The sequence below is a fragment of the Echinops telfairi genome, unplaced genomic scaffold (genome assembly GCF_000313985.2).
Source record: "Echinops telfairi isolate 266 unplaced genomic scaffold, ASM31398v2 ScPeMD7_19;HRSCAF=73, whole genome shotgun sequence".
In the NCBI taxonomy this organism is placed as follows: Eukaryota; Metazoa; Chordata; class Mammalia; order Afrosoricida; family Tenrecidae; genus Echinops; species Echinops telfairi.
In genome coordinates this window covers 8,378,637-8,394,959 of record NW_022103916.1, presented here as the reverse complement: position 1 = coordinate 8,394,959, position 16,323 = coordinate 8,378,637, and the positions used below count along the sequence as shown (strand labels likewise).

The 16,323-nt window shown below is 37.7% G+C and overlaps 1 protein-coding gene across 1 annotated transcript in view; it reads left to right on the top strand.

Moving 5' to 3' along the window:
* Positions 1–16,323, top strand: part of KDM6A (lysine demethylase 6A) — a 178,221-nt gene that overhangs the window by 950 nt on the left and 160,948 nt on the right. The window contains exon 2 of the mRNA XM_045288276.1: positions 6–174. Coding sequence (XP_045144211.1) covers positions 6–174 — 169 coding nt within the window. The remainder of the gene's footprint in view (positions 1–5; positions 175–16,323) is intronic.

The following is a 16,323-nucleotide window of genomic DNA, read 5'->3' as shown; positions in this document are numbered from 1 at the left end:
CCGAGGCACCGGGCGGCCGCGCTCCGGAGCCGGGCTCGCCGGGCTGGCTGCAGGTTCCGGCTTCTCGGGGCCGCCGGCGGGCTCGGCGGGGCCCGCTGCGGGCCAGGGGCTGGCAGAGGCGAGCGGAGCGTGCCACCTTGCCGGCGGACTTGCCTAGCACGCTTACAATCTCTTGTAAAAAACATCCCTTTCGTTCAGGCAGCTCTTAGGGCTCCCTACGCGTGGGTCTGTATTACAACCCCCGGCTCCCCAAAGGGGGAAGTTGCAGGCAGTTTTAGGGCGGAGTTGCATTGGTGTGTTGCCGTGTGTCTTCGACTGTTGTGTGTTTTACCTGAAGTTAGGTGACTTGTTTACTTTTGGGGTCTTGCTGCCGTAGATAGATCGCAGTTATGGGCGACCGGGTTTCCTACCTGGAGCCTTGTTTTCTGAGTGTCTGACAGGGGAGGCCGAGGGGATTGAGGTCGTAGGCGCTGTTTATTTGTGTGGAAAGTTGTTGGCACTGTCATTTAGTTAAGTAATGGCTGCTTCTATCGGCCCAAGATGGCGGGACAGGGTGGGAGGAGAAAGTGAAGGGGGGGTGGTTTGGGGGAGGGAGGAGAGGTAAACATGGAAATAAATAGTAGCGATGAATAGACCTTAACATCAGTATGTAGCTCGCTGGTGTTGAATACAAATTATCCAAGATTGTTTGCAAATACAATTCTTGGTCCTTCCCCATGCTTGGGAACAGCATTCATAAGCTTGGTGTAAATGCTTATCAACCTGTAGCACCTTTAGTTACCCATCTGTAAGCTATTGAACAAAGACTGAGTCTCAGTCTGTCCTCATCAGTTTGCATCTCCTGCCTCAAATCTGATCGCAATGGTATTTGTATGCTTTCTTTTTAATTGGGACCAGAAAACTTGAAGTGTGTGCTTTGGGTGTTGCAACCTTAGAGATTTCCTTTTCCAACTGGAATGAGTAGTAGCTCTGCATTTGACATCTAGCTTTATTGTATTTTGAGAAGGAAGATTGAAATGATGAAGTGTCTAGCATTTTATTCTTAGGTTGATTTAAAAAAAATTGTTCTGAGTTTTTGTCTAGTTATTTTGCAGAGCCGCTTATTCCTTTTGTCTGTAATTATACTTCTATTCTTATTTAAAAGTACCTAAATAAAGCGGGTTCTGATGACAAATAATGATGGAAAACGTAACAAAAATAATCCTTTTTCATAAACCCGGTTCATTTGACCGATGCCAAGAAATTGAATTAAACTTTGATTCTGTAGGTATTCATTGACTTCTTTAAAAATTATCACCGGAAAGACGAATAGCGACTAGATCTGGAATGATTTTAGCACCAATGATTCTGCTTTGCAAAAACAATTTCAACTTGAATACTTAACTTTATTCAAAAATACTTGATATCTGTTGTCATTCTAAAAGATGGAATGAAAGACGTAAAACTAAAAACAAAAAAAAACAAAAGACAAACTCACTGCCATTGAGTCGATTCTGGCTCATGTAGGGACATTATTTATTTTGGAATAATTGTGCTTTAACTTGGGGTTGATAATAAAAGATAATTCATTTGGAAAAGTTTGGCCAAATCTATTGCTTTTGGTTATGATGAAGAAAAACGTGGAATCTGATGTTTTCTGTGGGTGATGCTAGCTGACATTGTCTCAGAATGCACATATTCAAATGAATTCACAGTGGATAGTGCTTAACATTGGGCTCGATTGTAATGTTGAATCCGGCAGTTATTATGTACTGCTTAATTTAAGTTTAAAGGAAGTCAGCGTTTAAAAGTATTCTTTTGTAAAGGTGTGCATTGCTTTCTTAATGTTTGAATACAGTTAAATTTTAAGCTGGAGAATCTGACTAAGCTTCCTTATGTTTTGAGACGGCATTGAAGCTTCTTAAAATCCGAAGTAATTTGATTAACTACCAAGTATTTTGTTGAACTAAAGGCAAAACAAAACACTTCACTACTCAGACCCTATGCTAGTGAAATCCCACCTGCCAAGAGCAAATCCTATTAGTCTTATTTTTAAAGTAGTAACTGCTTTAAGTGTAAAATAAAACATTCTGGAATCTGCATGCAACCTCATACTCATTGCAGCCTCATTGCTGCAATGTGTGCCTGAACATACCAGTGTCATGTAATGTAAAGCTTGGCATTCTGTGTCTGAATAGGATGAATGATCTGATCGGGAAGGAAGCATTGAATTATTTAATTCCATTAATCATTTTCACTGTCTTGGAGAACAGTATTTTATTGTGGATTGTTGAGCCATGTTGGTTTCAGAATTATTATTTTTTGAAAGTCTTAAGACTAATAGCCTTTTTTCTACCCAGAGTTATGTTCAGTCTACTTACCTGTGGATGGGTAATGGAATTTTCTTAGCTGTGATTTTTGTCATGCCACCTAACCTATCCCTCCCAAAAGGCAAGTTTACTAGCTTGAAGTTTGTATAACTTTTCTTTCTGACAAAAAACTTCATTCTTTGCTACTTGCTTTCAAAAATTCTTTTTCCCCCCCCAAAAAAAAATTCTTTCATAATTGGATTAAAAATCTAAACTCTAAGCTTTGGATAGTTTAAAACATTTAATGAACATCTCTTACTTACTTCCAAACATACATTCCTTTTACAGGCAAACCACTGATTTCTCATGTCTGAATTTTTGTACGACTCACATTAGAATCACTGCAAGAAGTTTTGTTTGTAGAATTGCTATTTGATTTATAGCATGGTTTGGTATTGCAAAGTAGATTGGTAATATAGTATATGACTTTTATTGTAATATCCTTAAGGATGCAAATAGTTAGTGGTTGCTTAATCAGAGTTCTTGAAATATGGCATGAGCTTGAGGACTTTGCTCTTCCAATTAATGTTGACCCTTAACTTTCTGGTATTGTCATTTTCAAGGTTCTTATTTTTAAATTACAGTGTAGTTATTGAATCATTAAGAAGTAAAATATTTTGAAAGAAATTATTCTGAGTCTTTTAGTGCGTGTCAAGCCTTTTGGCCTAATGTTGTTTTCACTAAGATATAAGGAATTTGAATCAAAGTATAAAATAGTGTAAATGTATGTAGTAATACTACAAAGCATAATTGTAATGCAGTGGTAGAGGGCTGGTGGAGGATTTTGTCTGATGAGAACTATTGCTGAAATATTCATAGTCATTTGAAATAGCTTCATCTCAATGTAAGTGTGTTCTTATTTTGTTGGAACTTTTAAAAAAGTACCCTATTTATTGTTAGGAAGATTATGTAAACTATTTAGAAGAAGTTGCAGATTGTTTACCATTTAAGAATGTATGTGCTTTTTTTCCCCCCTAGGACAGTGGTTCTCAACCTGCGGGTCACGACCCCTTTGGGGGTCAAACGACCCTTTCACAGGGGTCGCCCGATTCATAACAGTAGCAAAATTACAGTTGTGAAGTAGCAATGAAAATAATTTTATGCTTGGGGGGGGGAACGGACGTCACCACGACATGAGGAACTGTATTAAAATGGCATTAGGAAGGTTGAGAACCACTGCCCTAGGAGATAATAGTATTTAAATTAGCTGGGATTTTCATTTTTGGCATAGTGGAGGTGTTTAAGATCCATTAAAGCATATATTAACTTTGGCTTACTTATATGTAAATGATGGTGGTGGGGAGGATTATTAAGTCAGTTTTAGATGTTGCTTTATTACAGTGATATTTGGATCTTGATTAAAACCATTCTGTATGATGTTTTCTGTTGCTGGTATTTAAAGGGATATGTTATTTCCAGGGTTGAAGGTGGTTAGCATTTGGGTTATGAAATGAATCACAGGAATATGTTGTACTTTGAAACTAGTTCTTTAACTTGATATGTTTTAAAAAATAGTTACTGGTTTGGAAATTTTTTCTCTAAGCAGTCATAATTCTTATTACTTGGACAAAGTCTCATGTTTCTACATGGGAAAGTATAGTGCATTTCCTAAGATTTTAATAATCCTGGTGAAAAAAATACACTAAGAAACTACAGAGAATATTTGCATATTTAGGCACAAATTAGAACTGCTGAGCTCTTAACTCTAAACAGGCACTTTGAAGTTCTTTTTTCTCCTTCCCTGAGTAGCTATTTTTGTAGAATCAATTACAAATTGAAATGACTAGGAAACATTTGACTGCTATCTTTAATATTTTAGGTTGTTAAGAGATACCTAAGAGATCAATTACATATGTGAAATGATGGGTCACATACTTTAAACCAAGTGAAGATTCCGTGTTTGGCTAGCTACAGAGGAAAAGTTCTTTTTCTAACTTAGATTATATGACTTTTAGTTTCTGTTTATTTACTACTGGTATAACATATTTGAAAGGATTTTTGAAGTTTACTTTTACTTTGAAATCCATAGTGCTACTTTGAGCTCTTTGGAATTTATGTTGATGACTGATAACACTGTGCATTATTAGTAATATTTTTGAAATGTGGTATCCAGAGAGCTAATTTATGTTAAGAAAATACCACCAGATTGTCTAAGAACTGAAATGGCGGTTAGGCTATTTAGGGCTCACATGTATTTGTAGACTAGTTAATTAATGGAGTTTATTTAATGAAAGAATAATTGACAGTTTTATATCCTTACATGAAGTCTCATAGAAACTAAGCTACAAATATTTGAATATGTGCTAAGTGTTTAAACCTTAAATTAAGGGAATAGGAAGATAGCTGTCTATACCTTGCCTTTGTTGAGCTTCAGTTCCTAAGAAGGATGAAATAGAAGGGTGGCTTCCTGACTGACACAGGAACATTAGGGGCAGAAGAAAAATGTGAAGTACTTTGGAAATGTATGATAAAGGTCAGTTTGTCAAGTTGTAAGATGGAAAGGCTCTTTCCCATTAGCAGAATCTGATTGTTACTTCTTTGTTTTTAGAGTTGGTGTTTCTTGATCAGATACTAGCAATCTGCCTTTTAATTTTGTATTAGGAAGACATTTAATAACCAGATTTTAGCTTTTAGCAGATATGCAGAGGCTGCGCTGATGTTTTGTCCTTTCCTGATCTTGTTTTTAGTAATATTTATTTTTGTAATGGTTTCTTGCGATCCTTGATTGACTGTTCATGCAACAATTTTTAAGAAATTCTCTGACAGTTTTGGACAGATATAGTCAAGAAGCAGTTAATAAGTCATCTTAGAGTACAAAAACCTATGGGATTAGGGGAAGGAAAGATTTTAAACTAAAAAGATTTGTGTGATGTCTTATTTCTTTTACAATTGACTTTAAAAATAATGTTATAAGTATTTTGACAATGAGTAGATCAGAATATTATTAAACCACTGTTTCTATGGTTAGATATATGTCAAAGATTTATTGTTAAATCTTGGGATACTTTTGAACTTGGTGGTCTTTGAATGAGTAAGGTCAAATGAAATAGAGATGTACCGATTAGGTTCTACTTTTTATGTTTGAGGTGGCTTTCTGATAAGCATTGTATTTATTGTTTATTCTGATTATTAGTATCTTTTACATTGCTTACTTTACTTTTGGACCTGATTTGGCCCTGGCTGACATTTAGGATCTAATTAAGATCAATCCCCTGGACAGGTAGGAATATACATAAACTAATTTATGAGTTATTTGCCACTTCTATATATTCTCCTCCCTGCTTGTATCCATTTTTTCCTTTTTTTATTCCTCTACATTGCTTAAACTATATGGTGTCCGTGTTGTGAAGAGTTGCAGACTGGAGTTGTATTCTTAAAAACAATGAATTAGGTGAAGGCTTACAGAGCAAATTAGTTTTCCATTCAACAGTTCATACATACATTTGCTGTATATCATTGATTACAGTCCCCATAGTATAATACTCCTTATCCTGCTTTCACTCCTTCTGTCCTAAGGATCTCTGGTAGCATAGTGGTTATGTGTAAGACTGCCATAGTTCAAAACCACCAGCCGCTTCTTGGGAGAAAGACAGGACTTTCTACTCTTAAATCATTGAAGTCTCAAAAACTCACAGGGGCAGTTTTACCCTGCCCTAATGGAGTGTCTATGAGTCATCAGTATAGACTTGATGACAGTGGGTTTGGTTTTTTTTTCCCTTTCCCATCTGAAATTTGTCCCTGGGCAAATGATGCCCCTTTGGTTTCAAACGATTCACTATTCTAAGGAGTGCATACTGTCCAAGTGTTATCCATCCTCATATAGACATGTTTGGCTGAAATTTAAGTCATGGACTCAAAACTCTACTGCCATCTAGTCAATTCTAACTCACAGCTGCCGCATAAGACAGAGTATGCCTGCTGTGAGTTTCCGAGACTGTAACTCTTTATGAGATACAAATCGAGGCTGTTAACTCTTTATGGGATACAAATCCTCATCGTTCTCCCGCAGAGTGGCTAGTGTTTTCAAACTGCTAATATCGTGCCTGGGTTAGCAGCCCAACTCATAACCTGTTACGCCACTAACTAAGGGCCACTCACTAGTCACTACTCACCAAAGTATGATGCAGAACATTGTCTTTGTGGACTCTGCCATTCCAGTTTACCTTGGTGTCTCTAGAGACTGGTCTTGAGTTCTTAGGCCTAGCAACTCATTTCTTCAAGGTATTTGGTTATGTTTAAGAAGTTTTTATAATTGCCTCCTATATGCTCCCCCATGTTCATGGATATTTTTTCAGCACAAGTAAGCACTCATGTAGAAATATCCTGAGTTGGGGGAGGGGAGGGGAAAAATGAGGAGCTGATACCAAGGGCTCAAGTAGAAAGAAAATGTTTTGAAAATGATAGCAACATATGTACAAATGTACTTGACAATGGATATATGTATGGATTGGGATAAGAGGTGTAAGAGCCCCTAGTAAAGTGATTTAAAAAAAAAGAAATATCCTGTCAAATATGTAAATAAGTATATTTGTTGGTATAGTTTACTTCCATTCTCTCCCCCACACCCTTTCAGTCTTCATGATGATCCACATACATATATAACAAACAGTATGTACTTTTGTTGCTTGCATTCCTCTCAGTATCTTCTCCTGACGGCTTAATTTTTGGCTGACCTCCTCCTTATTGTATATTAACTTCCTCTTCATCTCAGTTAATAGGTATCTAGTCCTGGTGGTGTAGCAGTTACCCATAGGGTTGCTAACCACAAGGTTAGCAGTGTGAAATCATCATTCCCTTTGCATAAGAGAGAAGAGGATTTTCTAATCCTAGAAAGAGATAGTCTGGGAAACCCACAGAGTCAGCTCTACCCTGTCCTGTAGGGTTTGCTGTGAGTCAGAATGGCAGTGAGTTTGTTTTTTTAAGTTTGACTTTCTAGTTAGTAATTGATTCCCCCCCATCGCTTCACCTTCTACCCGTTAACCATCAATATTTATTCTAGTACGAAAACTTTCTTGACTTTTTATAATAGGGATCTCTTAATATATTTATCCGTTTGTGACTGACTTCCCTCAGCATAATGTCTTTCAGGTTCGTACATGTTATGATGTTTTCTCAGATTCATGGTTGTTCTTTGACGCTGAGTTGTGTATGTATTACAGCTTTATCTTTCATCTGTCTCTGTTAGAATAAATACAGAGGACTTCAAAAAGTTTGTGGAATAAATCTATTAACTTTTCGTGTCATTTTTCCACCATCTTTTTGAAGCCCCCTTGTAAAAGAAGGTATTACTAAGTTTATTGTCAGGGAGATTTGGATTTAGTATAGTTAAGGGTATTATGTAAGGCATCCAACTCATTTTAATTTAGGACAGTGGAAGAAACAATTTTGAACAAAGGCTTACTTTCAGATTGTCGATCTATCACATGTGTCCATTAGAGCCTTCATATATTTTTTTAATCTTTTTATTAGGGGCTCATACAGCTCTTATCACAATCCATACATACATCAAATGTGTAAAGCACATTTGTGCATTCATTGCCCTCATCATTCTCAAAACATTTGCTTTCCACTTAAGCCCCCGTCATCAGGTCCTCATTTTTTCCCCTCCCTCCCGCTCCCCCCTCCTACGTGAGCCCTTGATAATTTATCAGTTGTTATTTTGTCATATCTTGCCCTGTCCAACGTCTACCTTCACCCACTTTTCTGGTTGTCCGTCCCCCAGGGAGGAGGTCACATATAGGTCCTTGTAATCAGTTCCCTCTTTCCATCCCTCTCTTCCTCTACCCTCCCAGAATCGCCACTCACACCACTGGTCCTGAAGGGATCATTCGCTCTGGATTCCGTGTTTTCAGTTCATATCTGTACCAGTGTACATCCTCTTGGTCTAGCCAGACTTGAAAGGTAGAATTTGGATCATGATGGGGGGAGGCGGGGAAGCATTTAGGAACTAGAGGGAAGTTGTATTTTTCATTGTAGCTACATCACACCCTGACTGGCTCCTCTCCTCCTCGAGACCCCTCTGCAAGAGCCTTCTTATTTTGTTAGGAAATTTTTTTACTGTTTTCAAAAGTGAGAATATAAACCAATCAATCATCACCAGCTTCAACAATTTTCAATTCATGACCAGTCTTGATGTTTCATCTGTATCTTGCCCTTGTTATTTTGAAATAAATTCAGATATCAGTCACATGACTTAATCCACAAATCAGTTTGTAAATAATAAGGACACTTTGAAACAGTCACAGTGCCATTAAAGGTAAAGATAATTTATAATCAAGTATCCATGGATCTTGTTTTCTGTTTCTGGTAGTTAGTAATAACTTGCTCAGGAAATGAATAGAAAGGAGATACTTTACGCTGACAAAGTATAGACTCCCATCATATACAAAGGGGCTTCAAAAAGTTTGTGGGAAATTGGCATTAAAAGATAGTTTCCCAAAATTTTTAGGCAGCAAGATGATGGATGCCAAGAGTTTAATTAAAACCAGTATTTCTCTTAAAAAAAACAAAAAACATAGTAGAATTTATCCACAGTTTTTGGAGCCCCTTTGTATATGATGGGAGTTTATACTTGATTTTGTGGTAGGAGTCTTCCAGTAACAAAAAAGCTAATTTCTCTTAAGAATATTGTGAATATTAGTGGTATTAGTCTGTCTAAGTAGTTTATATTAGGAAATTTTGTTCCTGACTACAGTAGTTAAAATAAATGAGAATTTTCAGAGTAAGAGCTAGATAAACTTTTGCATTGCTCGGTTGATTCATGAAACATCATTGAAGTCTGCCAGGTCCTGGGACAACCCTTTAAGGTCTGACCTCTGGCCTTGCAGTTTGGGTGAGAGACAGACAGGTTGAGGGTTAGGAGTGATCATATGTAATTAAGCACAACAAGAAAGGTATATGTAAAGTGGTATGATTGCTCAGTTGATAGGGCAATTGAAGCGTTTAAAACATTTTGTTATGGATATTTGAAAATATGCACATGTATTTGAGGATAGTTTAATGAATTCCTATCTTCAACAGTTCACATTTAGTAGCAATTTTGACTGTAGAAGTAGATGAGAGAGAATGCCCAGTTACATTCAAGTAGCATTTGGTCTTGATTATGAAACATAAGTAGTTTACCAGGTGTAGCAAGAAAAGTGGACAGAATTGGAAATACGTAGTTAAATGATGTTTGATGTATTGTGAGTTGAGGGTGTATAAGGTCTCTGGGATTTGGAGGAGGTGTATGTGAAGGTAGACAGTCCGGAGTTTGGAGGGTGGGGGGTGGGGGAGGGATCATTGAATTCAGCTCTTTAATCAGGGGAGTTGACCTTACCACAATGAGGAGGATACTTGGGCAAGTGAGAGGACCTGATTGTAAAGTATTGTTGGGTAGATAGTAATGCATAGATTCTAGAGTAGAGTTTTGTTTCTGCCACACATTAGATATTTATTTATTTTCCCATTTTATTGAGGGCTCTTACAACTCTTGTTGCAAACCATACATCAATTGTACCTGACAAATTCTTACATGTATTCCATCGTTCTTTTCTTAGACATTTACTTTCCATTGATCCCTTGGGATCAGCTCCTCCTCATGGGCAAATTATTTTTCTGAGGCTCAGTTTTCTCATCTGTAAAATGGAAGTGGTAATGAATTTCTTGTAGAATCTTGCCTCTTGTGTTGAAAATAAATACATGTAGAGTTATATGGCATTGGACCTGGTAAGAAAGGTTCTTAGGGCACAGTAACCATTATAATCTTGGAAAGGACAGTTTTAAACTAAGACTGTAGTTTAAGAATGGAGAGATGGAGGCAGATTTGCGATTTCTTGAAATAGCCTTACCTTGGCGTTTATAACACCACGTAGACTTTGTTTTCTATCTGACCGCATCTGTTTCCTTTGCAACCCTATTTCCTTTTAGCTAAGCTTTGAATGTTTGTCTTTTTAGGCCTTATTTTCTTTAACCATGAAATTGCCTGTATACCTTATTTGCCTACATGACTACTCTACTAGGCACTCTAAACTGAACACAGGCAAACTGAGTATTTTTATCTTTAATGTTCTTATCTTAGTAAACAACACTTGCTAGAAACCCATGATAGAAATCTTGGAGTAATTTTTGACTCCTTTTCTTAACCTAACAAGTTCCAGTAGTTGCCAAGTCTTGTTATTTCCACATTTTGAATAAATCTCACATGTTTGTTTCTCTTAATCCTCACTGTCATCATTCTAATTGCAGCCATAATTTGCCTTTGACTTTTGAAATACCTTCCGGTAATTCTTTTGAATACTTCTGAAATTGCTTGGTAGAACTCTTATAATCTTAGTAACTCCCACCAAGTGATCTAGTGGTAGCATGCAAATAAGGTAGAGGACTGGTCAGTTTTGCCATCACCGAGTACAAAGTGAGCCATTTCTGAATTAGAACAGAGAATTCCCATGACCTGGAAGAAAGACGAGCCACCAGTGGAGTGTGTATGAGAACCCTGCGGAAAGTGGCTGTTACAAGTGGAAGCAGTACCAGAGGCCATAGTACCCACACGACGAGAGGGAGTGGTTGGCTTCCAGAACTAGGAAAACTTTGTGCCTTTGGCCAGGAGTCTGACTTGAAGAGTGAGGTTCCATTTGGACATCTATCAGTGTAAAAGAGCTTTGTAACACTTGCCCAAGCAGGGTGGAGGTGGCGTTAGGGGTGGAGGGGATGTGACTGAGGACTAGAGTGAGACCTGTCTTCTGGCTTGGAAGGCTGAGAAGAGATTCGGCAGACAAAAGGGCTGTATCTCAATGTTTTTGATCCTGCCTTCCTAATAAATCCCATAATCAAGAAGTATTTTCTTTTGAGTTCTGCGTGGAGGTGTGTGTATACATATGGCAGGGGTGGGGGTGGGGTGGGGGATGGGGGTTAGTTGGCTTCAGAATAAAGGAAGTGAGAGGGTTGACAAGCATGTCTGATCTGCCTCATAGTAGTCATGTATGGGCAGATGTGTATTCTTCTCTTCCTTGAATAGCTAGGGTTGGCCAGATATAGCCCCTACTGTTTCCTTACCTGTATATAGTACAAAATTGAAAAGTTAAATAAATGATGCTGCAGTGAAAAATCTCCCCCCCATACCATTTCCTAGTTACTTAGTTTTTATCATTAGAGGCAGCCACTAATACGACTTTATTGAGTATGTTTTTGTAGTGTGGGGTGGATTTTTTCCCCTCCTGTTTAAAATAATACTATATATAAGTTGTTAAAATGCTTTTGTTAAGTTTAGTTCTTACTCTGTGGAAATAGGGTTTGTATGTTGAACTGTCTCGAGTTTGTGAGTTCTTTTTCAATTAACTAGTAAGAAAGTTGAAGTGATTGGTTTGAGTGATGAAGTTGTTTTGATGTTGTGGTTTCTTTTATATTTCCTATACTCAAACCAAACCCTATGCTATGATAGAGCAAACCCTGTAGGGCAGAGTAGAGAACTGCTCCCTAGTATTTTCAAGGCTATAATCTTTACGAATTGCCTTGATGGCATTGTAGGTATGGGGTGGGCTGCTGACCCCATCAGTTGCTACACAGGAGAAAGATGAGATGGTTTACTCTCACAAAGATTTACAGTCTCAAAAACCCAAAGGGGGTAGTTTTACCGCATCTCTCTGAGTGGAAATCAGTATGTTTAGTTTTGATTTGGAATCTTTATGGAAGCATTTTAACTAGATCTTTCTTGGAGCCATTGGTGGCGTTAAACCACTGGCTTTTCAGTTAACAGCCATGCTCTTAAATGTGCCACCAGGGCTGTTTATATGATGAGAGTTCTTAAAGTTTGTAGAAATATGGAAATGAAAGAAAAGTAAATATAAACTATTTCTCAACATACCGTATATCCTTGAGTATAAGGCGACCCAAATATCAGTTGAGACACCTAATTTTACCACAAAAACTGCATTAAAAATGTGCGGAAAAAACTTGGCTTATGCTCGAGCACATACGGTAAGTTCTATCAAAGTAAGACACTTTATTAAGCAATGATACAGCAACCATTTAGTCCATCTGAGTTTCAATATTGCCTTGTTTTTTGAAATGAAATATCCATTTTGAAACTGATATTTCTTTAGGGCATTGTCCCACAAACTTTCTGTAAAGCCTGAATGATTTCAACATTGCATCTAAGCTTTCATCAGACATACGCTGTTTGTTCTTGCTTCAATTTTAGCAAAATTTCTGTTCTAATAGGCCCTCTTTTCAAATCATTGTTTTCTTAATGCCACGAACTATACCCTATTCAGACATGTTTAACAAATTAGTATGAGTTAATTTTGGTGAAAAAAAAAAAGTTAGGCATAGTTTTATCATAATATGCATTTTCTTTTTTTTTTGTCAGTATATCTTCCCTTCGGGATCTTTTTGTTTTGTTTTGTTTTTTATTTTATTTATTTATTTATTTTCTTTTTTTTCTTTTTTTTAACATTTTATTAGGGGCTCATACAACTGTTATCCCAATCCATACACACATCAATTGTGTAAAGCGCATTTGTACATCGTTTCTCAAAACATTTTCTCTCCGTTGAAACCCCCGACATTAGGTCCTCATTTTTCCCCTCCCTCCCCGCTCCCCCCTCCCGCATGAGCCCTTGATAGTTTATAAATGGGTATTTTGTCATATCTTGCCCTGTCCGACGTCTCCCTTCATCCACTTTTTGGTTGTCTGTCCCCCAGGGAGGAGGTCACACACAGTTCCATGTAATCGGTTCCCTCTTTCCTACTCATTCTCCCTTTACCCTCTCTGTTTTGCCACTCATACCACTGGTCCTATAGGGCTCATCCGTCCTGGATTCCCTGTATTTTCAGTTCCTATCTGTACCAGTGTACCTCCTCTGGTCTAGCCAGTCTTGCAAAATAGAATTCGAGTCATGGTAGTGGGGGCGGGGAGGAAACCTTTAGGAACTAGAGGAAGGTTGTATTTCTCATCGTTGTTACATCGCACCCTGACTGGCTCGTCTCCTCCCCGAGACCCCTCTGCAAGGGGATCTCCAGTGGCCTACTAATGGGCTTTGGATCTCCACTCTGCACTCCCCATAATATGCATTTTCTAATGAACTTTAAAAAAAAATTTTATTGGGGGCTTGTACAACTCATCACAATTCATACATCCATCCATTGTGTCAAGCACATTTGTACATTTGTTGCCATCATCATCCTCAAAACATTTGCTTTCTACTTGAGTCCTTGGTATCAGCTCCTCATTTTTCCCCCTCCCTCCCCACCCCTCATCCAAGGAACTTTTTGAAGACTCTTTGTACATGATATAATCCCACTGCATTCAATTTGATTTCTGATTTATAACGACCCTGTTGTTAGAACTGATCTGTAGGGATTCTGAGGCTATAAATTTTTATAGAATCAAATTGCCACAACTTGTGGGTTGGCTGCTGGGTCAGTCTCAGTCAGACCTTTTAGTTTTAACAGCTCAACACTTAATCCACCACACCACTAGGACGCCTATATATGGTAGAAACTCATGCTATTCCAACTCATACAGAACAGAGTAGAACCTACCCCTCTGGGTTTCTTAGCATACAGCCTCATTGTTCTTCTGAACAGCTGGTGTGTTTGAAATTGTAACCTTGCAGTTAGCTACCAGGGCTCCTATGTATGGTGTCACTCTACAATCAAGTCAATTTTGACTCATAGTGACCCAATTAGGACAGAGTAGAACTGCTCCTGTGGGTTTCCGAGACTAACTCTTTTTGGGTTTAGAAAGCCTCATCTTTATCCCGAGTGATTTTGAACTGCTTCCTTTGCAGTTTATAGCTCAATGCATAACCACTACACCACCAGATCTCCTCTCAGTATCAAACCAAAAACAAGTCGATTTTGACTCATAGTTATTGTATAGGACAAGATAGAAATATCCCTGTGATTTTCCGAGACTGTAAATCAATATGGCAGTAGAAAGCCTTATCTTTTTCCTAAGGAGTGACTGGTAGCTTTGGACTGCTGACCTTGTGGTTAGCAGCCCAATACATAGCCATTTATACCTCCGGGCTCACCTATACATGGTATGTAGAAAGTTGAAATTATTCAACATGCCGAAATCTTAATTGAAAATGTGTTCATGTTTTTTTCTTAAGATAGTGGCTGATTAATTTTATATGTTGTGAGCTCTCAATTAGAGTAATTTGGCAAATTTTACCTTTCTATTTTGGTTTTATGGATATGACTGCTTACCAGACTCTGAATACTCATTTGAAGAACTAATTTAACTCTTTCCTTTAATTTATGTAGAAGGTAGTCATGGTCTCTACCACTTCCTGTATTTTCAATAGTTATTGATTTATTATATATTGTAGAAAAGGAAAAAGTTTTAGAAAAGGGGGATAACAGACACTTTGCATTTCTGGTTAGTTAAAAATGTACGACCCTTCGTGCGATATTAACTTATTTCACAGCTGAATATTTGTTAAAGATTGGTGAGGTTAGAATAGTGGTGCTTTATTTCTGTGAATTTTTGAATACTTTTGAGGATCAGTGTAGCTGCATGCATTTTGTATATGATTTCAGGGATTCCTTTTAGGGAGCCCTGGTGGTGTAGCGGTTACTCGTTGGGCTGCTGGCCATGAGACCAGCAGTTCAAAATCACCAGGGACTCTGAGAGAGAAAGAAGACTTTCTAAGCGAAAGAAGAAACTTTCTGAAACTCCAGTAAAGAGTTACAGTCTCTGAAACCCACAGGGGCAGCTCTGCCCTGTCCTGTAGGGTTGCTTTGCATGTACAGCAAATTATTGTCACTGAGTTTGGTTTTCTTGGGGAGGGGCTCCTTTTGAATCCTAATATTTTCAGTTTGTCCCTTGTGATTTTTCAGTTTGTTTTCTGTGGTGTGGAGGTGCTAAGGATTGGAGTTTGGGGTGAAAGAAAAGCTTTAGAATCACTGGATTGGTTAGACTGAGTTTTGCAGTGTTCTGTGGCCACTTCACTTGTATTCTCTGTTTTCTCAAAAATCTCTTAAGGGTTCTACTGGAATGGAAGGTTAACTGATCCCTAGATAATCTGTTGTGTAACTGGAAAAACAGCTGTCAGTACATGCTTCATTAACATAGTTACAGGTTTCAGTGTTATTTCTTCAGCCCATGTGCTCAAAATGCTGGTTTGATTGGCAGGACGTGTGGGTTAGAAATCAAAAGACCTATGTCTGTTGCCTACTTCAGTCAAGTCACGTAATTTTACTTAATTTCACAGCCAGTTCAAATGAAGAGCTAAGACTTAGGAACTTCCAAGGGCGACTTTCTAGCGCCAAAATTCTAGGTGATGATTCATTTGAGTTTTGGGGATGAAATTTGAAAGATTTTAGAAAGAAGAACATAATTAAACTTTAAAGATTGTAATTTTGATTTCAGATGTAAGTTTTTAGGATCAAAAAATGTGAAGGCAGGTACACAGTGGAACTGAGAGGTCTATGCTGATGTAGTATAATAATCACACCATTTTAGATTGGTTTGAAAGTTGGTTATACTTTATTAGCATACTGGCTAATGTTTAGATTTTTCTCAAGCAGTTTATTGTAACTGGATGGTTATTTCTGTGGTCAGGCTTCTAGAAGATGGGTATACCTGCATACCAAAATGAATTCTCATATGTCACATTGATCACAAATGCACTGGGCGAGTAGCAAGAATTATTTTGCATTACTTGGGACACTTCATGATATGAAGATTGTAAACTTTGTGTGTATACATAAGACTGCTAAGATAGCTGATTTGAGATTTTTAAGTTGGAATATAACTTTATTTATTTGTTAAAAGATACATAAACCATATATATATTCATTGGTTTCTACATGTACCATTTAGTGACATTGGTTATATTCTTTGAGTAGTGTAACCATTTTCACCCCCTCTTTCTCATTCATTCATTCTAGTTGCATCTTTATTTGAAAGTCTCATCTGCCAACTTAGCATTTTCCACGTACCCGGGGAACGGAAACATTCCCAGGCTTCACAATCTTTTGGTTGGTG